Consider the following 26,613-nt stretch of genomic DNA (forward strand, 5'->3'; position numbering starts at 1 on the left):
TCGTTTAACCTACCAATATAAATTATTTATTTTACTTAAGATAATTAATCACACATTTTAACAAAATTAGTATATTTATATTATAAGGTGAACATTTGAAATATTTCAATCCATATATCTATATATATATATATATATATATTCTTATAACCTATATTACATGAGCATAATACAAATATTTTCTCAAATAGAATTTATAAAATGCTTTTATCTGTTGTATCCTCACCAAAACTACCACACCTCTTGAAACCATTTGTATTTCCTCCATACAACCTACATTTATAGCTATAACCGATCATAAAGTTCTGTATCGTATTCTAATTACACATATATACTATAACATTGTTAGGGTTAATGAAATGTTTGCCTGCATATATATTCTTTTGATATTTTCAAAGGCTTCCGACAATCCTTTTTTACAAACACAAATCGTGCAACGATACATTTAAACACTAAAACACTCATTTCAATTATCGTTACTAGCTTACGGAGCATTAAAGGTTGTCTGAAATATATTTCTTACTTGTCTTTTTTATTTTTACCACCAAATGTTTTGGTATCAACCCACGTGAAACTGATCTCGTTTTGATTTACTGATTTCTATTTCATTAATTAACCCTTGTCCTATATATTTCTTTTAGGTTTACTTTTATCCGAAAATGCATATTTTGGTCTACAGTGCCTCCTATACAGCGAAAACGAATTCTTATATAAAAAAATATATAAAAGGAACTATTATAAGTATTTACCCATCCACTTTTTTTTTTGGTATTCACTTTTTTAAATAAGCAAAACTCTTCAACAAAATCTCATGCCATCAAAATTTGAGATGAAGAATACTGAACATTAAATTCCTAAAGTTTGTAGCAATTTAATTGTCATTTTTTACTGGCTAAAAGGTATTTTTTTTTTCATTGAAGTGCTTATTAGTGAATTATCAATTTCAAAAGCACTGTTTCATATGGAAGCATAAATTTCACCCCTAATTAAGTGTCTAAAAATTAAAGAAAAACTTGTAGGAGGGTGTGTATATATGGATTCTCATGCGTATATACATGGGCTATGAGTGTTCTTCGTTAATTTTAAGCCCTATTATCATTATATTTAATTTTCAGAATCAGCAAATTGGAATTCTAGATCTTGAGGTACTTTATCTACCCTAATAAATTCAAACCTAGTCAATGACAGTCGTAGCATGTGCTTATGTGCAGTATATGTTCAAATGATTGACAAAAAAGCAAATGAGAGAATATCCTCTGTACGAGTCAAACTCAATCTTCTGATTAGTATGAATGAATCATGATTTGAATGCATAATAAACTCAAAACAAGAAAAAAAAAAAAAAACATGTCTTATTGCAAACTTCAATCCTCTTAACTAATCAACATGAACCTCTAAATTGCCAGAGTGAAAAGAAAGACAAGTAGAAAAACAAGATTATAAATTGAATATAGCACTGTTAACTGTATCTTATAATAAGAATCCGAAAACACACATACGAAATACAAACAAAAGGAGAAAAACCTAGGTTATTGCTGCTCCCTTTATATATACACATATTCAACTGTCAAATGCTCGTGCATATACTCGAAGGTTAAGCATTTAGCTGGCTTTTTCTTTATAGTACTCCTACTTCTTCATATATATATATATATATATATATATATATATATATATATAGTAACGTACAACAATATAATTTATATACCTCAGTGTTAGTTCTGATACTTCTTCATAAACCTTTCTAGGCATCCAACCTGATAATATGTGGAGAATTTTGTGATCAGCTTTCAAATTCTTCCGTTTGTTATACATGTCTTAATTTTAAAAAAGACGCTTGCCCTAAATTTTTTTCGAAGAACTAAATTTGATTTGTGCTTCATGCAATCTTGTGAATTAATTATATAAAGAGCTACAGAAATTTGAATTACCTGAAATTACAAATAGCCGTTTCATTATGGATGATGTCCAAGTCTGAGCTCCAAGTCCACTTCACTATCTTTCTGGTTTCCTCTGACTTGATGAATATCATCACCCACATGATGACTTGGACCAATTTGGAGACTGAGGTTGGCACCGCGAAGCTCTTGGTTGAAACTCAAAGACCGAGACCTTGGGTCATAAAAGTCGTAATAAAAGGCACTTGCAGGTGGTGGTGGATGAAAGTGTCTGTCACAGTTCCTCTGGGACTCCAAAATGGAGTAATTAGACCTTGCGGGTTGGTTTAAAGTTTGTGAGGCAAAAGGAAAGACTATGGATTCATCAGTGTTGAATTTGTTAATTGAAGGTGAAGCTTCAAGTGTGAATTGCTTGGCCCTGGCCCTGTCTTTCCTATGGATATTCATATGACCCCCCAAAGCCTGAGCGTTTGTGAAGCCTCTTTTGCAGAATGTGCACTCATAAGAGCGTTTGGTTCCACCACTGTCATCTTGTGCTTCTTCTTCATCATTTTCATCACTTAAATTCTCAGGGCTGACTGGCTTCTCTGAATTCATAGCAGTGTTGATCTTTGTGAATCTCTTAAGCTTAAAGAGAATTGCAAGATGCGAGGGGTTTATATTGAGAAAGGGATGTGTAAGAAAGGTGTGAGATATAAAGACAAGAAGAAAACGTTGGGTAAAACTGTTTAGAAGAGTAGCGGTTTTGTATGAAGAGAGAGTGTGATTTTGGCGTTTTGTCATGGGATTTTCCATTTAGCCGGCTCTATGATGGGTCTAAACCTTGAGAATATTTTTATCAGTTCCACCTCTCTCTCTTCCATTTCATTTGATTACAATTTCTTCTTATGTTGCTTTCATAACGTGCTGGTGCTTTTCTTTTGGCATCGCTTGTAATTTTCTTTGCCGCGTCAATGTGACTGATTCTCGCGTACTCACTCACAACAATATTACGGAGAAAAACGTATCGGTTTTTAGTGTTTCCCACTTTATTCATAGCTGTCAATTAAGTTGCTATATTTGATTCAAAATGGCAAACAGAATGCGCAAGAGAATGCGATATACTTTTTCCTTGTTTAACAAATGCACCATGATTCACATCACCTAAAGCAAAAAAAATAAGAAGATTTTACTGTTTTGCATGATCCCATGCACATGCTTTACGGCGTAATTCTGCTAAATATATAAATATTCGTCTCTTGCATGTGAAAGCAAAATTTAACAAATGAAGGAGACTCCGAGGATATGATTCATAATGTGACATGCAAGCAGAAAACGCGTTGAAGTATCCGTAGATGTCTTTTTCATTGTTCTAAAAGAAAATAATATTCTTGATATGCTGCATTTATGTTAGCGCTAGTGATTTTCTTGCATTTAACTGGCTTCATAGCCCTTCTTCAAAAGGAAGAGACATGTGAACTATTAGCATCATCCATCTAGCGTAGTAGGGTGTACCCTAATTTGATCCCAAGCCAACCTATATTTGCATTGCATGCGATGAAATATATATACTCAATTTATTATATCACTAACTTTCATTCATTCAAACTGAATTAAGATCCCCAACTAAACACATATCACTGTACCCTGTTTCAAATTAATGACCAAAAGGAGGGGAATGGAGCCAGTTCAAAAGGAATCATATATATTGAGGATAACCTATTGGTTATTTTAAACACACAAAAAATCTCTACTCGACCAAATGTCTCCTTGTGGAACAGCTCTTTAGCTGGTGCCTGATGAAGTATAGTGATGAATGTTGGCATTTTGATATAATATTTTTGGTACGACCAGTGATTAATTAGGTTCCTTGTAGAAAAAGCTAACTGAATCCCAAAATCAATTCATTCCAAGTTTTAGTGTGACGTTATCCTAGATATGATAAAGACTAAGTATTCAATCCTCATGAGAATAATAATCAGTATTGGGCATGGGATGAAACACCGGGGTCTGTCACTGACAATTACATGAGTGCTGAACTACAGCTTGCGTTGCCTTTACAGCATGTTGTTAAGGTTGTCATGGACTTAATTATATCATCATTTTTTCTTACGCCTGCATTTCCAAAGACATGGTCACTTCTTCTCCAATCGCGTTACAGGAACAAGGAATACAAAAATTAATCACCACTTTATTATTCTTTTCAATATCTTCCTGTTATAATTTCTTAGATTACGTTTCGTAATAGTGATAAAAGCTGAAACTTAGATCAACTCTTAACGCTGTTGAAATTTGGTAATTTTTGAAATTTCGTAGCCTTTCAAGTATTCTAATTATTATGTTTTTTATGGCATGTATTTATAACTAATCTTATATTATATCTTCAATTTTTCTTAAATAAATCGAAAATATATATATTATAGCCAAAAAGGGAAAGCAAATAAACTAAAAAGGTTAGGAGTAAATTTAAATATATTTTAAGGTTGAGAAAGCAGAAACTAAAAGCTAAAATGGCATCTTGAAGTCGCGTATCAGAAAGTATTAGAAGTTATTAAAATAATTAAGCTTATTTTACAAAACCACTATTAACTTGTTGGTAAAAAAATTTCAACAAAAACAAACGGTAAAAATGTTTGGAAAGCATACACTTGATAAAGTAATTATTTAACAAAAATTAATTATAATACTTTAGGAACATGAAAAGGATTCAATTTTTTTAATAAGTAGAAAACTTTGTAGGAAAGTATTATAAATAAGAAAAGAAGAGTTAGCACGCATATATATATATATATATATATATATATATATATATATATATATATATATATATATATATATATATATATATATATATATATATACCCAAGTTTCTTTTTCCTTTTATTTTTTTTCAAATCATAGAGTAAATTATATTATGAAGTTTAAATCACATTTTTATCATGCAGTCTAAGCTATGTCAGAATCATGTAACATTCCATAAATTGGGTTAGAAGGGAAAGTGTGATTGAAGTCAATATTTTGAAGCGGGGCTCTAGAGATACATTTATGAAGAATAGACGGTATCTAGGCTTGATGATTATTTTGTCATTATCCCCATATAAAGCAACATCGTTTGAGAGGCCTTGGACTTCGTGTTAGCAAATACAACCTATCCCAAAATGTAATAAATACAATCAACACCATTATATAGTGGTAAGTATTTATTTGAAGTCATTACCCATTCTTTATTGTCTTTTTTATTCATGTGCCTTTGTAAGTATAATTAATGAACATTTAATTTTGTCAAAATTAATAATTAATCGTGTCAAAATTCTAACCTTATTAATTATTAATATAATTTTATTTTATTTAAGGAGTAAAATTATCCATAAATATAATTATAATTGATCACTTATTTGCTAAAAAAGAATTAAATAATAAAATAATTATATTTAATGTTATAAAAAATTAAAATATAATTAAATGTAAAAAAATAAAATTAACAAAAAATAAAATATTGTTTATTTTTTAATAAATATTGCATGTATTTAAAAAAACAAATAATTTTTTATTCGTTTTAATTAATTTATTTTACCTTTAATTACATTTTAATTATTAATAACATTAAAATATTGTTATTTTATTATTTATTATTTTTTTAAAATTTTTTGTGCATCAAATCAATTATCAATATGCATAACATTTATATACATTTTTGTCATCTAAATAAAGTAAGAGTACACTAATAATTATTAAGGTTATAATTCATTTAAGGGTTTTGTTAACCAATGTCTTAAGAACATTGGTTAAAGATAATTAATATACATTGAATCTTGTAAAAGTTTATAATTAAATATAATAATAAATAAAATTTGACCTAATAACAGTTAATGAAGTTTTATTTTATTTAAAAAACAAAAATATCCTTAGTACAATTACGTTTAATATTTGATTTAGTGTTTATCCACAAAAGTTAAAAAATAATAAAATAATAAAATAAATATATTTTAATATTATTAAAAATTAAAATATTAAAATATAATTAATCATAAAAAAGTTTAAATTAATATAAAAACCAATAAAAAGTAGTGTTAAATATCTTAAAAGTTTACAAAAAATATATATATTAAAGTATCAATTTAAGATTTTATTGAATTTTATTTCTCTAACTTGATAACTTTTTGCAACATCTTGTAACAAAATCTTATGTATTAGAAAAACAAAAAATATTTCAACATATGAAATTATTAATTATAGGATTAAATATATTTTTGTTCCCTCAGGTTTTAGTGAAATTTGAAATTAGTCTCTTTTTGAAATTTTTAACCAATTTAGTCCTTCATCTTTAGAAATGCGTGAATTTAGTCATCTCAACCAAATTTTGTTAAGTTTATCTGACATTTCAAACGCATATCATGATAGTATTTGAATTGTTTACCCTGTTTGACACATTTTCTCTTTAATGTTAACCTAAATATTATCGTAAAACGCGTTTGAAACGTCAAATTAATTTAATAAAATTTGATGAAAAGAACTAAATCCATGTATTTCTAAAGATGAATGTCTAAATTGGTCAAAAATTTTAAAGATGAACTAATTATAAATTTCACTTAAACTTGAGGAACTAAAAACATATTTAACCCTAAATTATAAATACATAAATTTAACAATTAAAAAAAAATTAAGTACCTAAACTTTTAGTAGAGACCTTAAAAATTTCAAATTACTTACTCTGAATTAGAATTGCTTAAAAATGTCAAAAGACAGTTTTGTTTTTATAAAATCTGTTATATACATTTATATTATTTTAATTAATGGACTTAATTATTTTAGTTTTCAATATAAAAATAATAAAACCAATACACATTAATTATTTCTTAACCAATGCTCTAAGAATACTAATTAGCATTTTTCTTCCTTAATATCACATCTAAATATGAATTTTGACGAAATTCAATGTTTATTAATTATACATTAAACAGTATCCTTACACTCATTCTCCTTTTTCGTATGATGTCTTAATTATGTTAATACCTCACATTTCAAACCATATAGAGTGATTCAATCAACATTTCCCAAGTTTGATCAAATTCTATTTCCGATGCATTACTAAATTAATGTTATCTGTGAAAATTTAACAAATCAAATTATCACCCAACATATTCAACACCTAACGTTAGACAATTGGGTCGAAATCACCTCAAATGGCTGTGGACGAGGTAAATTGTTTCCACAATGTCAATGTGATCCCTACTCCATATAAGCACTCTCACGCTTTGCAATGTAAAGCTATAATTGGGAACAAAATTGCAACAACTCATCCTATGACAATTAAGCTCATACGTCGACTTGAGTCAACATACAAAGCTATAGTGTAGTCACTTGAGATCATCTGCAGCAACATATTAAGTAGTTATGTTTTTATTTTATGCTTTCACGTGAGATGTTTGAGGTCAAGGACTCACATATTACATAGCTAGATCAAGATGTCTAGAAACCAATTGATTAAGTCAAAATATTACAAATTTCAATTTAGTTTCAAATAGGATTAAATACTTTTTCTAATATCAAATGCTTAGCTTTTATTTTAAAATACCTAATATGTGGTTATTATAGTTAAGTTTCCTCTACCTAATGAAAGATCACAAAATTTAAATCATAGTTTTTAGAAGAAAAAACATTACAAGATTTTAAAGTTAAACAGAAAAAATAAAAGAGAAAAGACAAGGTTCATCAATAGGAATAGCAATATGGACTCGACCATCCCATTTTGACCCATCTTATATAATAATTGGCTCACAGGTCTATAAGCTAGCTTACGAAAATAGAATCTTGAAAAAGAAAATTACGTTGTAATAATAATCTTATTTTAATATTTCATATATTTATCCCCTTGAGTATACATTTGACAATAATATTGAAATAAATTACATAAACACAAGATTAGTAATTATATCAAATAAATATGTCAAGAAAAGTTAAATCTTTCATGAACAAAGAAAATATAACTCTTGTTTTTTCATTTCAATAATATTGGATACAACTTTGGAGAAGAACTTTCATTTTTAACTTCTTTCATAATTATATATTTCCTATTATCATTTGCATACATTTCAACCACGAGAGATGATGAATTTAAAATAAAAACAGGGTCATTTAAAAAGATTTTATCATTTTTTAAAAAATTCATGCTTTCAACTATAAGGACAAATAGTTGCTTCCAGATTTTCAAGTAAGAGGCACTATTATAATTGTGGGAATCTAAGAACTAATGTTAAATACATACAAGATATTTGACTTTGTTATTCAAGCGTAAAGTGAATAAATAACAATCAAACTAGAATACAAGATAACTTGTTACATGGAGATTAAAATAGTGAAACCTTTTGATGTTAATTATGTGATCAAGTAAGTCTTGTCACGTTGTTCGCGCAAATTGTCAATTATGCAAGATAAATCTAAGTCGGTTAGTATATTAAAATATTCAATTCATCTATGTTTTTTTTTTCTGTTGACTTGATAAGTCAATCTGAATAATGACGGAGCTTTATTGGAACAGATGGGTTATGGTCCCCTTAATTTTTAATTTTCTTTATATTATGTATATATTAATTATTTTGAATTATTTTGAATTTTTTAAATTATATGTAATATATAGTAAAATTTGATAGAAGTTTAATTTAGTATTTTTTTTTATTTTAAATATAACATTTAATATTAATAAATAATAAAACATAAAATTAAATATAATGAAGAATAAAAATATTTATTAAGATATTTTTTTATTTTTTTATTGTATTTTTAAGTTTTTCACAACTTATTATGATCTCACACTCTCACATATTTTATTTTTGTTTTGAAAAAAAAATAGTTAAATACAAATTTATTAATTTTGTTTTCATTTCTCATTTGTTTTTTTTTTCATTTGTGAAGGAAAAAAAAAGCAAATTTTTGATATCACTTGATAATGAAATATTTGTTTAATAGTTAAAATTATTTTTTACCATATGAGTCTTATATTCATTTTTTTTTATGATTATGAGAGAAAAAAAATGATTGTTCTACATGTTTTTCCATAACTATCTTTTATTTGGAACTTGATTGTCATTGATTTTTTCTTTTAGTGACTCTTAATTTTTTATTTTTTAATCTTGAACTTAAAAAAGAAATAGATATATTGATGCAGAGTAAAAGAATGAAATTATTTTTTAAAAGTGATAAAAAGAAAGTTATCCATGATGATGAAAACAATTCAAATTCAATATCTTATCTTAACGTATCCTAAATTATAATACAAATGATTATATTGTTCAATTAGAGGAAAATGTTTTATATTAATTATTTGGAACATGTTTATATTTACATTGAAAAATAAATAGTTGAAAATTTTAGTTTTAATTCAATTATTGATGGGTTCAAAAATTTGAAAGAATGAAGAACAATCCTTTGTATATGTGTGATTTCTTTTGTAGGTACAATTATAGTAAATTATTTATTCATTTTTATTTTTATTGTATTAGTGACAATAATTAAATATATAAATTTTGAATATATTATTTTGGCTCCCCAAAATTATTAGTCAAGATCTACCATTGAATCTGAATGACTCATCTTACATTATAATTTTAACTCATCGACTCATTAATCAAGAATTATTAAATTAATACATTATGAAGATATTTTATGTATGAAAGGAAATCAAATATCTTTTTTTTTATAAAAAATAATCAAATTGACATTACTTGAAACAAGACACAAATAATTAAATTAACTAAAAAGATGTAATCGTGACATATTATTATAAGCAAAGAATAAGAAATAAAATCAATGATATGACGAATCTAAATTTTCAAAGATTGCTTAAAAATTCATTTGCATGAGATTAGTCAATATTTCTTTTACCTATAAAGATGAGAATAAAAATTATGTGACGCAAAAGAAAATTCATATTTCTTACCTTTATAATATGATTAATGAAAGAGAACCAATAATAGAATTTCGAGATGGAGAACAAGCTTTTTCATTTAAGTTGTGGAATGAAATAAATTATCATGTTTAATTTCTGCATATGAAAGTTCTATCTACAGAAATTTTGTGAATTAGAACTATTATTTTAACGAACTTGCAATAAATTACATAGGAAATTGAATATTCTTTTTACTACAAAATATTATTGTAGTGATACAAACTATTTTTATTAGATTTTACATTGAAGATTTATTTCCGCTTATGACAAAATTATCCTTAAGTTTATTGTTAAGGATTAAAAATGTTTCACTGAGAAACAGTGAATACTTGAATACACTCTTCGCTTGATCACAGTAAAAAATTTTCATCTTAAACAACATCTGTAATTATAAAGAAAGTGACTCTATAATGGGTTTTAAGTCCATTGACTCACATCGCTTAGAACAATAAAGGGGTGAATGTTAGTGATCGCGTGAGATTGGAGTTAAATTATTGCTTTAGAGAGTGTGTGTACTCGGGATCAAAGAACATGAGAGAGTTGTCTATGTTTGGAGAGTGTGGGTGTACTCGGGGTCAAAGGACATGAGAGAGTTGTCTATGTGTTTTCTTGTGTTTATTTTATTTCTCTATTAATAAAGTGATTTTCGGATTTTTTTCTACCAACAGTGGTATCAAGAGCTATGGTTTGGTAGGATTTTTTTAGTATGCTCAGTGGTTGCAGTGTAGTCTGATCTTCAACATTAGAAAAGAAAGATTAATTCCTTGTTGGAGAATCATCCTTGGTTGCTGAAGTTGCAACGAGAAATTTAATGGAAGGATCATTGTTGTCGTTGTGTTGATACGGTGAATCTGTAGTTGGGTGGAGGTGCAAGGACTGTGAGTCGTGCTGGATTTGCAGTGGAGTTCGCGTGTGACGAGATGCTCCTAGCTCTGCGAATGACATCGCAGTTGGTGCTCGCATGGCCCGGTGAGTGATGTACCATAGTGGAGATTTGATATGTGTGATTCACGTCTTGCGACATGTGCATGGAGGAACTGCTCTACGGTTCACAGATCGGTTTCGACAAGAGTAAATGGAGGTGCTACGCCGACAAGTGTTGCGTCTCTGAACAATGAGTCAGACAACACGGTGGTTGCAAAGTGTGAACGATCGATCTGTGGCTTTTCGCAATGTTAAGTGGTTTTGCGTCATGGGTTGCGACATGGTTTCGACAAAGGGTGTATGGTGTTTATGCACGAACATTAGCTAATATTTATGCAAGGTGTGTGGTGATTATACACGGGCATTGGTTAGCATTGATGCATGGTGCATGAAAATTCTTGGGATGACTTAATTCGAAATGGAATTTCTTGGGATGGTTTAATTCTAAGTGGAAATTCTTGGGATGGTTTGATTCTAAGAGAAAATTCTTGGATGATTTGATTCCAAGTCAAAATTCTTCGAATGGTTTAATTTCAAGTAAATTTTTTTGGGATGGTTTGGTTTTGAGTGGAATTTTGGGATAGTTTGATTCCAAGTGAAAATTCTTGGGATAGTTTAATTCCAAGTGGAAATTCTCGAGACAACTTGATTCCAAGTGATACCCCTTATGGTGGAATATGATTGCTGATATAGACAATGAATATGTGTTTATTTGAATCAGGGTAGAGAATGTTGAACCATGAAAATAACATGTCTTCAAAAGTCTCACATCGCTTAGGACAACCAAGAAAGTGAATGTTACTGCTTATATAATGAGTTTTAAGTTTTTATATATTCCTTGTCTCAAATCAAAGACACTTGAATTTGACTTTTCTTATTTCTTATACTCTTATAATAAAAATATTATATATATATATATATATATATATATATATATATATATATTTACTTGTATTTATTTTATTTCTTTATTAATAAAATGAATTTTGGGATCATTTCCACTAGAGTCATTAAACTAACGAAAATAAAACGCATTTTGTTACCATGATAAAGATTAATTTTTGAGTTTGCGGTCATTCATCGGAGTCTCAGTCACTCTTAATTTTTTTTAAAAAAATATATATGCAGTAGATATGGAATAAGATTGTAATCCATTGGATGGTATATATTAACTTTTGAAAACAGATAAATTAAATCTAAAAAATATGACAGAAGCGTTGATATTAAAAGACCAAATTTTGATCATAAAACATTTGTTTGCTGAGCAAAGCAAGGAGAAAAAGAAGGAACAAACAATATATGAATGGAGATGAAAGAGTAAGTCCTTATTTTAGATGAGATAATAAGAAGTGAAGGTGTAAAGAGTTTCTATCCAATTGTTGGAACCTGATAAACAAATCCCTGTTTATTGATCCAAACCCAAACCCTGTCACATTGGAAATTAGCTATGACCATGGATCCTTCATCCACAATGATAGCATTCACCAAAGGATTCTCTTTCTCAATTGTAGCCTCTGCCACTGTTCCTTTCACTCCAACCAGCTCAGGCCATGAGCTCTTACCTGCATATGTATACAACACCCATCTTCAAACTAAAACAACATAGCAAATCATCAGTGTACATATTTCAAGAATGATAAAGTAATTTAATGGTCAAATGAAAAAGAAAAATTGATAGTTTGATCCTGTTACTGACAATTTAAAAAAATAAAATTAGTTTGAAAAGTTGAATAAAAAAGTTGCAAGTTTAACTCTTCGATTAAAAAAATTAATGATTAATATTTGTCGATAAAAATAAAATAAAAAATCAAATTTTTGTTGATAAAAAAATCAAATTTATGTATGCACTTAATCAAACATATCTTTTTACCTTTGCACTCCGACATTTTCTTTCGACTTTCTTGATAATTCTTGTGTTCGGAGATATAGACGCGTTCATGTGTGGGGGTATATATAGTTTCTTTTGGTGACATGCTGACGTAAGCTAGCTGGAAGAGTTAGTCATGTTCTCCGTATTTATACGACTTAGTTTAATACAATTATACAGAACCTAAATGAATGAGTTTGCAGGCCTATCGATAGTATGATCGATATTTATTAATAAACTTTTATAAAACCAAATTTTTAAACATATAGGGACATCTTATCACATTATAGAAATTATAAAACTTAACAGAGAATAGCTGCATATAAAATTAAAAACAGTTAATCTAAAATATTCGATTTAATTTAAAAGTAATGATTATATTAAAACCTAAAACATATTTATTGTTGATGGTAATTTAATATCCGACCGACTCAGTTTACGACATTGTAGACGGACAAAGAGACTTGTAATTGAAATTGAATTAAGAAACAGGAATGACAAGGATCTTAGCTTCTGGATTTAACCGGCCAAGCTTAAATACTATAAATAAATGAATAAAATATTTAAACTAAACCATAACAGACAAGAGAAGGAAATAACTACGTGTTTAGGACCGGCTCGTACTAACCCGTAAAATACGGTTAGACCGACCTGTTCTGTATTTTAATATAGGCTAAAAGGTTTGATCCATCTTGTCTTGCGGATCAACTTTTTTTTTTTATGATAAATCTTTTGATATTCAATAAAATGAAATTTTTTAATAAGTTTATAAAATTAAACAATAATTTTAGAGAGTTAGATGATAAATTGATAATTTAACATTTTCATCATATTTTATTCGTCTTTTGATATATATTATGTATTTTTCAAATTTTAGCATATTCAAATATACATAATACTTGTCTTTTCCAGTCATACAAGAATTTGGAATATTCATGCAAAAGTTTAGAACCAAAGTAATTCATATATACAAGTACAAGTTTTTTTTTTATGCGGGTTACATAATTTTTCGGGCCACTGGACTCAATATCTCGATCCGTCCGACGTTTTTTTGGCTGATATGAAGGCCAAGGCTACACATTTTCACCCTTAATGTGGAGGAAACATGAATTTTTAAAATTATAACTATTCAAAAATAAACATTTTGATTTTAGTCTCACTTAGAGATGTTTTGGAAGTATCACGTATTAATATCAATTTATAATATATAAGTTGATGCAAATCTCATCTTATAAAATTAAATTACGTTTAAAATTCACATTATATTATAACTAAAGATATCTTGATTTTATAGATTTTAATATTTGTAATTTATAATACTTTAACTACTTTTTTTTCAGTTTCAGATTGAGATTTTGTTGCATCTACACCAAAAATAATTGTCTTTGTAATTAAATAAACAAACAACTAATGTTTTAATAAAATTAGACTTTGTCTCTATACCTACCTCTAATCTCGCATGTATAAACTAAATTTCATCTCAATTGCACTTTTCAATATAAATTTATCAAAATGAAATTTATACTATGACTTCTATTTTTTTGATTCTCATCATCTACTTCTTAATGTAGTTCGGTATAGACCATTGATTATTTAAACAAAAAAAGAAGATATTTATCAATAGTCCATATTAAGCTACATCAGGAAGTAAATAATAAGAGTAAAAAAAATGAAAGTCATAATATCATTTTTATTATCAAAATAAAAACCAATTTTAACAATAACAATAATCAATTATAACTATTTATAATAATTAGTTATAAATATTAGTGTAATAATTTAATTCAAACATGTTGATATGAGTGCTTTAATTTATGTCCCATGTTTTATGTTTATGGACATACTATCGAAAATTTAGATAGAAATATATTGAACAAGAGTCTTGTTATTATGATTGGTGATGGAAGTTTGAAAGGTTTTATTTTACAATTTTTCAGTCTTATAAGAAGACAACGTTATACGAGTTTAAATATAAATGAAAAATTACGTCTATATTTTAAAATGTATAATTGATGAAACACATAACGTCACGCCATGAAAGAAATAATAGATATTATAAATTTGAAAAATACAATTAATATGTTGTAGTATAGGTTCCTGCTATTAAATAGACCACCTCCACTTAGGTAGCAATGTTGGTTTAAACTTGTAATACATTCCGGAATAGGATTGTGATGAGTGTTTTTCGAAAGAAAAAATTCTAAAATTGATTTAATGTTATCCGGAAAGTAAAATCTGGAATTGATGGGGTGTCAGAAGAAATTTGACGAGACGAAAGGAAGAAGCTACCTACTTCTAGTTGTCCTTTATCTTTTGGGCCGGAGATCTTTTCTCTCTAGATCCAATGGATTATCTTTTTGTTCATTACCATCCCCACCCCCCTCCAAAGCCCACCAAAGCCTACACTGAATTTTTCTTGCAATTGTAGTTATCCTTTTAGGAATTTTGAAAAAGGATAAATTGAGAAGAAAAATTAACCAGGCACAATGTACTCACAAAACATACTTAGCTTCCAAAACGATTATTTTTTTTTAAATATATATTTATGATTAGTTTCCAAGTCGACTTTCATGCATTTTTCTCAACTCGTATTTTCATGTAGGTGAGTTGTACATTTAAGGTTTTATAGTTTATCACACTAACACACGTATGTATTGTTATCTCCACTACTATTTTTTCAAACTTGTTCTTATCATAGTTAAATTTATGATATAAAATTACTTCAAACCATCTCCTAATACTCTTCATGACCAATACATTATTGAGTTTCAAAGATGTTTTTGGCATCAACATATTATACCATGTCACCCTCTAATTCATCCATTTCTATCTTAATATGTGAAAAAGTTTTCCGTTTTTATCGGAAATACTTAATATGTTTCGACTCGATTGTCGATGCGATCTGTTTATTAGATTCACCCGACTCGATCATTAGGCTTAATCTGTCCGATCATTTATCTGACCTGTATTTTCAAAAAAAATTAAAAAAAATTCATTCATTAATATCGAAGATTTTATTCATAAGTCATATCGCACATATTTATTATATTAGATTAAATTTCTTAATTAAGCGGCCATAAATGGGAATAAATAGTTAGTTCCTTAGAGAAAGAAAATAAAACATGAACATAAATAATGAAAAATGAGAAGAAGGTAGTTTGTTATATAGGATACTTGTTTTATTTTGAAAGAAATAACATAATTGAAGAAGATAAGTCGTTATTTAAATATTATATGGATGACTTATAACACATGAAGTGGGTGAAAGTGAAGTTGCTATCCAATGGTGGGAGCCTGATAAACGATTCCCTCCTTAGTGACCCAAACCCTAACCCTGTCACAACGGAAATCAGTGGTGACAATGGATCCCTTCAGCACAGTTTCAGCATCCACATAAGGATTCTCCCTCTCAATTGTAGCCACTGCCACCGGTCCTTCCACTCCAACTAACTCCGGCCATGAACTCTTACCTGCACACACATCAAATATCAAATTATATATCAAAACCCACAACCCTTATTCTATTCATGCTTGCTATATACAACATATATAATTTACCTTTGCACTCCGACATTTTTTTTCTCTCTTATGCTTTCTTAATGCAATTCTTCTCTTTGTGATTTAGATGCGTTGATATGTGGGGGTATTTATAGTTTCTTCTGGCCACGAAAACAAGGCAATCTTGTGAGTTGCTGAACGGTGTGCCTACTTTTCAATTATGTACGCCGGAAGTTAATCAGATTGTCAATGTTCATATTTGTCAAACATTTCTGATCTCACGCAAACACTCTTCTATTTTCAAACTCTTTTTGCTGCTCAATTCCCCTTCAAATCTTTTACACACTTAGCTTCCAATTTCTAATCTATCCACGTACTTTTTCATGAACTCAGTCCAAAACTTCTGCCTCTTCTATTAATTGCTTACCTTAACATATTATTATTACATTTATATTACAATTTATAACTGTTGCATTTAATTTTGCCAAAAATATAAATCAATTTCTTAATCGATTAAAATTAATTTTATCGGACGTTTTAATTAGGATAAAAGCACAACAAAATCTATTTGAATGATAAAGGTTAGATTTATGAATAGATATTCAGTACATACAAAATTATAACCATTATCCTTTTGATCAGATTCATTAAAATTGTGGAAATCACTTAAAAATATTTTTTAACCAAAATATAAAAATTATATAGATTATATAAGTACTCTTCCGCTAAAAAATCTTTGAGTTATACTTTCCAAAATGATTAATATAATCCTCTTAGTGAGTCTTATTCACAAGTACCAAATTTGTATGGTAGGTCCATTAAAATAGGCATGCTTAGTACCTGTTTGCATGAATATGGGATGTACGTGGAGTAATTTGTTTGGTGCTTAAGTTGAATTGAATCATATTTCTACGGATTTTATAAACGAATTTTGTAAGGTTTAACTAAGATTAAAGCTTATCATAAAATGTTAATTGTTTGTTAAGTTTATTGTTTCATCACTATCGGAGTACCATTAATGTTCCATTTTCGAGAGACATATGTCATGGTGTGAAGTATATTTTAGAAGTCTCACATCTACTAACAATAAAACAAATTTCAAAGATACAAATAGATACAAACCTCAATTTATAAATCGATTTTTTGACTATTCTTCCGATATATTCCATTTATATATTAACATGATATATTTTATAAATTATTGTGATAAGTATTTTCCAGCAAAATTGCTTTATGTCGGTGTTTTAATCGATTTATAGTTTATTTGCTTTGGTACCAATCCTATGTGTCGTGCATGTTTTGCTGTGATGTAGGATGAATATTAATCACGTTGTCAAAATTTATGAAGAAAAGATTTGTCAAACTTTATTATGTCACGCAACTGTTCTATTTGAAAAATGTCCGCTGAATTGTCCGCTGTACTCATAAACCATCAATATTCTAACCTATCCACTTATATGGAAGAGAGTTCGAAAGCTATTTTATTTTTGTAAGGTAATCAAGAACTATAATAATAACCACTTTCTTCGTCTCCCTTTCGATAAAGTTATTAATAAGAAAGGTGTTATTTCCTCTTTAATTTATCTAATCTATAATAATTTTGCCTTTATCTTTTTCTTTGTATAATATGTAAAGAACTTGCCATTGAAATAATAAAATTTTCGTAAAATATCTTGTTCACAAGAAATACTACGTCCTATTCGTTATAAGTAGTGATGTACTTCTCAAAAAAGTCTAACAATTTGGTCGTATAACTAATATGATTAGATGTATCATTACATGATTAACTATATAATCTTAAGTGAATACATCACATATTTATTAAGTATGCACTTTGCGTTAAAGAAGATGGTGTGCGACAAAATGTGGGAATGATGTTAGGATAAGTGAATTGTAGAATAAGTGTTTAAATTTGTTTTTGCACACTTAGACTTAGCAAGAAAGAAAAAAATTGATGAAGCAAATAAATGATTGAAATGCTTTGGATGAATTTTTTTAAGGGTTAGATATGTTTTTAATCTCTTAACTTTTAGTGAAAATTGGAATTAGTCTTTCTAAACTTTGACCTAATTTAGTCCTACAATTTTAGAAATGTGTGAATTTAGTTCTTTTAACCAAATTCTGTTAGGTTTATTTGATATTTCAAATGCGTTTCATAATTGCATTTGAGTTGTTTACATTATTCGACACATTTCCACTTCAATGTTAGATGAGAAATGAGTTTGAAATGTTAAATAAATTTAACAAAATTTGATTAAAATGATAAAAATAACGTATTTCTAATGATAGAGAATTAAATTAGTCAAAAATTTTGAAGAAAAACTAATATTAATTTTCACTCAAAGTTAAGGAATAAAAAACTTATTTAACCCATTTTAAAAACATATGGCTTATGAGTTCTGCAAACAAGAAAAAGGCCCTCTTAAAAACATTTGGCTAGACCAACATTGGTTATGCTTGTCAAGCCTTGAAAATTTCTCTATTTAAGTTTTTGGGTTAATTATGTTTTTTGTTCCTTAAATTTTAGTGAAAATTTGAATTAGTCTCTCTTCGAAACTTTGAACAATTTAGTCCTTCAACTTTCAAGATGTGTGAATTTAGTAGGGGTGGCAATATGGGCCGGCCCGACCCGTTTAGGCCTGGCCCGCCCCGCATACTTTATGTGGGCTGAAAACACTGCTCCACCCCGCATACTCCTTGGCCCGGGGGCCCGGGGGCCGGCCTACTTTTTTTTTTAATTTTTATGATAAAACTTTCAATGTTTAAAAATTGGGAAACTTTAAGAAGTTTACAAAATTAAGTAAAGACTTTGGAGAATTAGATGATAAATAGATAATTCAACATTTTCATCATATTCATACTATGACTAGAGATGGCAACGGGACGGGGCGGACACGGGTTTCGCTGTCCCATACCCATACCCATACCCAAATCCAACGGGTATTAAACTTTTGACCCATCCCCATCCCCACTGGGTAACAGGTATAATCTCGTACCCATACCCATACCCATTTTCTTACTACTTCAATATTAATTTTAATTAATTTTTATAAAATAATAAAATTTTTATGATAAAGGAAACATAATATTATCAAATATTCAATATTAGATTGATGATTGTTTCTTCCATATCAAATACTTTAAAATAAATTATAATTGTTTACATTTTATATAATAATACCAAATAAAATTTCATGAGAACTAAAACAATTATTAAATTTGCAAATATTAATGAAACATAATTGATAAAATTTAAAAATATTTTTTAAAAAATATAAAAGAAAAACAAATATTCAAATTAAAATATATTTTAAATGTTTGTTTACTTCAATCTTTTAAATTCTAATAAATCTTTTTTTTATACACTAATAAAAGTTATAATACATCATTTGATCAAAATGATACAAAGAACATAAATGATATTTTAAATGTTTGTGTACTTCAATCTTTTAAATTCTAATAAATATCTTTTTTATACACTAATAAAAGTTATAATACATCATTTGATCAAAATGATACAAAGAACAAATAATAATCATAATAAAAGTTTAAAATAAATTATAATTGTTTACATTTTAGATTATAATACCAAATAAAGTTTCATGAGAACCAACACATTTATTAAATTTACATACATTAATGAAACCTAGTTGATAATATTTAAAAATATTTTTTAAAAAGTATAAGCGAAAAACAAATATTCAAATTAAAATATATTTTAAATGTTTGTTTACTTTAATCTTTTAAATTCTAATGAATATCTTTTTTATATACTAATAAAAGTTATAATACATCATTTGATCAAAATGATACAAAGAACAAATAATAATCATAATAAAAGTTTAAAATAAATTATAATTATTTACATTTTAGATTATAATACCAAATAAAATTTCATGAGAACCAACACATTTATTAAATTTGCAAATATTAATGAAACCTAGTTGATGAAATTTAAAAATACTTTTAAAAAAATATAAAAGGAAACAAATATTCAAATTAAAATATATTTTAAATGTTTGTTTACTTCAATATTTTAAATTTTAATGAATCTCTTTTTATACACTAATAAAAGTTATAATACTTTACTTAATCAAAATGATACAAAGAACAAATAATAATCATAATAATAAAATTTTAACATAGATCTTATATCTTTTGAACTTCAATTATGTTGGATGGTGATAAAAAATATTAATGACAATTACATTAAATTTTTATATTGTAGTAAATAAAAGTTATTTATATAATTATAGTGAAAAAATTACAGTATGATTGATAATGAGTTAAAAAATAAAAAATAATTAAATAAAATATATCGAAATAGTATTATACATAATGAAAATAAACAAGAAATAAAAATATTAAAAAATTAACAAATGTTTACAAACAATTTGAGAGACTATTAAAAGAAATCGCACAAAAGAAAACAAATGTATAATTAAGGGTATGATAAGTTGAAAAATATCTTAGAGATCTAAGAAGATTTTTCAAATATCAACGTATATACTCTGTAGTTGAGAAATAACAAAAAATGTTTTAGTGAAATAAAAAAGTTATTCAAATGAAACAAAAACTAATAATAAGAATAATAAGTAAATGATTTTTTTTATATTACCTAGTAAACGAAATGTTTGTGCTATTAAATACTTAAATTGAGAGTATTAAACATTTTCATGTAAAAGAAAAATATACATTAAATAAAAATATTAAAAAATAATAGAAATATTCAAATGTGAGATATAAATTTTTTAATTAACATACATATTTTTGAACATAATTACATAAAGATTATGATAAGATGAAAAATATAATTGAAATGCAAAATTAGTTTCATGACAAACCAAATAATTAGAATAAATAAAAAATAATATATATATATATATATATATATGTGGTTATTTAATTAATTAGGAATATTTTAATAATTTAAACGGGGACGGATAATATGACGGGGATATGTACCCATCCCCATACCCAATTGAAAAAGTTGGGGATTCCTCATACCCAAACCCATACCCGGTCAATGCGGGGATTCCCCGTCAAAATGAGGACGGGTTCGGGCAATACCCACGGGGACGGGTTTATTTGCCATCTCTAACTATGACATACACAATGTATTCTTTAAATTTTAGCACATTAAAAATTACATAATACTTGTCTTTTCCAGTTATAAAAGAATTTGAAATGTTAATGCAAGAGTCCATAAAAGAAGTAATTAATATACACAAATGCAAGTTTTTTTTTTTTTTTTTTAATTTTATGCGGGCTTGCGGGCCGGCCCGCACAGGCCGCGGTCCTATGCGGGCCGAGCCCGCGCGGGCTTGCGAGCTCACTATTCTGGCCCCCCCACATTTTTTCTGCGAGCCTGTGGGCCAGACCCTAATTGTCATCCTAGAATTTAGTCTTTTAAACCAAATTTTGTTAATTTTATTTGACATTTCAAACACTTTTCATGATAATATGTAATATTTGAGTGGTTTACACCGTTTGACACATTCTCACTTAAATGTTAACTGATAAACGCATTTGAAACATCAGATAAACTTAAAAAAATTTAGTTAAAAAAAAAAATTAAACCCATGCATATTTAAAAATAAGAGACTAAATTGGTCTAAATTTTCAAAAGAGGCTAATTCTAATTTTTACTGAAAATTAATGAACATAAAACATATTTGGTTAAATATGTTTTTGATCCCTCAAGTTTAACTGAATTTTAGAATTAGTCCCTCTTCGAAACTTTATACCAATTTAGTTCTTCATCTTTAGAAATGTGTGGATTTAGTCCTTCTTACCAACTTTTGTTAACTTTATTTGACATTTTAAACGCATTTTATAATAATATTTGAGTTAATATTGAAGCGAAAATGTGTCAAACCGTGTAAACAATTCAATATTATAATGAAATGTGCTTGAAACATCAAATAAACTTAACAAAACTTGGTTAAAATGACTAAATTGACGTAATTTTAAAGATGAAGGACTAAATTGGTCAAAAGTTTCGAAGAGGACTAATTCCAAATTTCACTGAAACTTGAGGAACTAAAAACATATTTAACCCTAAGTTTTTGTTATGCAAATCTCTATACGACTTCTCTATATTTAAAAAATAAATAATTTTTTTTTTATTTTTGTATATGATAGGCTTATTCAATTCCATTTGAGGAAGGCCATAGCAATTATATTTCACTCCAAGGATCAAAAGGTTTAGCGGCTTAAGTTAACTTGGATTGATAGCTTGTTGTTTTAACCATAAATATACTGAAAATATGTCTTTAAAAATTAATGTAGTGTATTAAGTACTTTTAGTTATTTAATTAAATGTATTAAATATGTTCACAATTTTGAATACATTAAATATTTATAAATAGTAAAATCAATAAAATCATCATACAAAATTATAAAATCATATAAATCTAGATTTTTTAAAATGTTTGTTGATTACTTCTTCACCTCCTTAAATAAATGCATTCCGTTTAAATTAAACCTATACCTGAACCTAAGTAAAAGTTAATTTAATTACAAATTTTGATTGTTAGATGTGTTCTCACCACATCACAATTAAAAATTAATATAATTAAAATTTTCTTTGTTTTTCGACCACAAATTTTTTATACACATAAAACATTCATTTTATCTCTATAAGTTCATTTTAATTCTCTTTGTATACCCACCTTATCATTTAAATTTTAAAGATTAAAACTGGATTAATTTCTACTCTTATCAAAAATTAATAATTGTTCCCATTAAACCTAAAGTAGTAACAAAGAAGATGATGTTCTTGTTATCCCATGTTCTTATTAATTTAATTCATGGAAGAGATAGAGCTAATGAAGATCTTTTTAGTTTTTATTTTGATTTGAATGATTTATATTAGATGAATTAAGTTTAATGAAGTATTAAAAAAATAATCAATTTTATAACCATAAAATTTGATAAAGCATTAATAGGGGATTGATTTTATTTTCATGAATTTGTGTTTAGTGATATATTATATTTGTAAAAAATTTTAAAATCTATTAATCATGTTACGACTATACGAAATCTTCACGATTCTGAATGTAATCTCAATTTTAACAATTTTAAACACATGAATCTCGTGATTAATGTGTAAAAAAAATTTCACTTAAATTATCGAAGATGCCGAGGGAATACATAATGTTTATAAATTTTCATAAAATCAAGATTAACACAAATTCGCCTATTTAACTTCTTATTTCAATGTTGAATTTCTACATGGACGGAGTTACGGTCCCCTTTCTAAGATAGTATTTGTTAATTCCTATTCATAAATACAAATTAAAATATTGATGATTTTTTTAATAAACTTTTATCTATATTGTCTCTTGTATTGTTTATTTTTCAATAAAATAAATTTAATTAAAAAAGATAGATTAAAGTAACAAAGAAGGTAAAGAAATATTAATAACAAAGAAGAAGAAGATGAAGAAGGTAATTTCTTTTATTTTGAAAGCAATAACATAATTGAAGAAGACAAATCCTTATTTAAATATTGTATGGATGACTTATAGCATATGAAGTGAGTGAGTGTGAAGTTGCTATCCAATGGTGGGAGTCTTATAAACGATTCCCTCTTTAGTGACCCAAACCCTAACCCTGTCACAACGGAAATCAGCTGTGACTATGGATCCCTTCAGCACAGTGTGAGCATCCACATAAGGATTCTCCCTCTCAATCGTACCCACTGCCACCGATCCTTCCACTCCGACTAACTCCGGCCATGAATTCTTACCTGCACACACATTAAATATCAAATTATATATCAAACCCACAACCCTTATTCTATTCATGCTTGCTATATACAACATATATATTTACCTTTGCACTCCGACATCTTTCTCTTCTGTTTTCTTAATGCAATTCTTGTTTTTGTGATTTAGATGCGTTGATATGTGGACGTATTTATAGTTTGTTCTGGCCATGAACGGATGTGCCTACTTTTCAATTATGTACGACACAAGTTAATCAGATTGTCAATATTTACACAAACAAGATTTGTCAAACATTTGCGATCTCACGCAAACACTCTTCTATTTTGAAACTCTTTGCTGCTTATCAACCCTTCAAATCTTTACACACATACCTTCCAATTTCTAATCTAACCGCATACTACTTCATCAACTCTATCCAAAACTTGTGCCTCTTCGCCCTTGTACTAGGCCATGACGTATATTACAGTTATATTGCGAAAAATATAAATCACTTTCTTAAATATTATATATATATATATATATATATATATATAAGTTAATTAATTAAATTAATTTTATCGTATAAATGTACCTTTTTAATTAGGATAAAAGTACAACAAGATCTATGTGAATGATTTAAAGGTTAGATTAATTATGAATAGTCACGTACATACAAAATTATAACTATTATATATCCTTTTAACCATAATTCATTCAAATTGTTAGAATCACTTTAAAAGATTTGTTAAAAATTCATTCAAAATTATACTTTTCCACTAAACAACCTTTGAGATATACTTTCCGAAACGATTAACATCCATCCTCTTAGGACAGTGACTCTTATGTACAAGGTACCAAATGTGTATGGTAGGTCAACTAAAATAGGCATGCTTATAGTTCGTGTATACATGAATATAGGATTTACGTGGAGTAATTTGTTTCGGATTAGATTGAGTTGAATTATATTTCTAGGGATTCATTCTGAGACTTCCTTTATTACATAACCACTAATATCCGAGCTGCTGCAAGATTTAACGGTATCTAATTTGTTCTAATAAGACATCTAAGCACCTAAGCATGTTGTTTAATTCATGGTTCAGAATCTATCCTAATAAAGTTTTTTGTTTAATTGAGTTTATTATTTCATCTGCTGTTAATACAATCGTATTATCCAATAATATTTCATGCTCGAGATATATTGATAAGCAGATAATATATAGGTATATTCATGCATTAGTTAAAGACATTTTTATGCATTTGTACATTATTGGATTAATTTTATCATGCATTATCTAGTTTCGGACAATACATTTGAATTGGTACATTGTTTGTGTAAATAGGTCAAAGGGAGTAAGTTAGACGCAAAACAGCATGTTCCACAAGTGTCTGGTGGAGTATTTCACGACTTGTGGATTTGACTTCAATAATGCGAGTTTCAAAACAACTTGTTCCATAGGTGCTTGGTAGATTTTTCCACAACTTGTGATTTTTGCTTCAAATTGGAGGATACAAAACAATGTGGTGCCTAGTGGGTGTTTCCACGACCTGTGGAGTTTGCTTCAGGAGATCATGGGCAAAACAGTGTGTTTCACAGGTGGCCTGTGGATTTTTCCACAACCTGTGAATTTTCCAGCGAAAAATTTAAAGATTACATGAGAACGTGGAAAGAGGAGAGATATGGAGAAACGATTAGAGGAGAGAGAAAATCACGTCAACAAACGAGAGAACGTGGAAAAGATAAAAGGAGGCGTGTTCACGAAAAAAAAACTTCTTCTTCTTCTTCTCTATTTCCATCAGTTGCTTTGCCTACCGTTTGAAGTTTTTCTTTTCATTATACATAACTAATTTCCTTTTGTTGGAGGTTGATGTAAGACTTTGGATTATAGGTTCTATTCTTTACATTTGATGTTTTGTTAATGTTCTTTATCTCAGTGCTCTGTTTATGGTTTTATCATTTATTTATGAGCAATTTCACAATGGAGAAAGTGGGGATTGTTTGCAATTATAAACAAGACATGTTAGATTATGTCACAATTAGGCATATCTAATTAGTTTGCAATAGAGATGATTATTGATTTCTCATGATTTTATTGAATTTTTGTAAACTGACCTAAGAAATTAGGGGTTCGAATTCAATGAATAGATTTTACTTACTAAGGGATTAGGAGTAAAACAACTCTCAGTAAACTCAAGTGGATGATTACATTGCTTGCATCAATTGAAAAGGAGTATAATTCTATAGGAAAAAGTACGAAATCAATCCTCTAACGGTTCTTCTATCTTCTATTGATTAAAGTTTTTGTTATAAATTTTATGATAGCAATTCTATTTATCCACATTTGCTCAAAATTACGCGAATTGGGAATCTAGTATAAAACAAATCAATCCTAGAGGACGATATTTTATTACTACGTTAACCATTGGTTCACTTATCAAACATTCATCATATATATCTCAACATAAGAAAAGAGTATCAAAAGTTATATCGATTAAAAATAAGACTAATTTAAAAAATATAAATAAATATAAATCTCACTTTACATGTTAATTTTGTGTAATTGAGAAGTTTACTTTTTAGATATAGAAAACAAAATTATTTTAAAGTCATTTTTTACATGGATACGCCCTGAATCGTATTTTAGATGATCTTAGAAAAGAAATGTTGCATTTTCTCCCAAAAGTGCACTAATATGACGTAGTAAATTAAAAAGTGATATCTGAAGTCTGGTGCTACTGAACTGTTACGTTGTACATGAGCTAAACGTCGGTAGGAGATATATATAATTGTTG

The 26,613-nt window shown here is 27.7% G+C and overlaps 2 protein-coding genes across 2 annotated transcripts; both read right to left on the reverse strand.

Annotated features, from left to right (window-relative positions):
- Positions 1 to 1,955: 1,955 nt before the first annotated feature.
- Positions 1,956 to 2,693, reverse strand: LOC114191365 (transcriptional regulator TAC1-like). The gene has a single exon (XM_028080536.1). The coding sequence runs from the start codon at positions 2,691 to 2,693 to the stop codon at positions 1,956 to 1,958; it is 738 nt and encodes a 245-aa protein (XP_027936337.1).
- Positions 2,694 to 23,551: 20,858 nt separating this feature from the next.
- LOC114190773 (glu S.griseus protease inhibitor-like) lies at positions 23,552 to 24,002 on the reverse strand. The gene is made up of 2 exons (XM_028079801.1): positions 23,951 to 24,002; positions 23,552 to 23,864 (listed from the first exon to the last, which is right to left on the reverse strand). The coding sequence occupies exons 1-2, from the start codon at positions 23,964 to 23,966 to the stop codon at positions 23,671 to 23,673; spliced, it is 210 nt and encodes a 69-aa protein (XP_027935602.1). The 5' UTR covers positions 23,967 to 24,002; the 3' UTR covers positions 23,552 to 23,670.
- Between the last annotated feature and the right edge of the window lie 2,611 nt (positions 24,003 to 26,613).

This window comes from Vigna unguiculata, chromosome 7 (assembly GCF_004118075.2).
Source record: "Vigna unguiculata cultivar IT97K-499-35 chromosome 7, ASM411807v1, whole genome shotgun sequence".
Taxonomy (NCBI): Eukaryota; Viridiplantae; Streptophyta; class Magnoliopsida; order Fabales; family Fabaceae; genus Vigna; species Vigna unguiculata.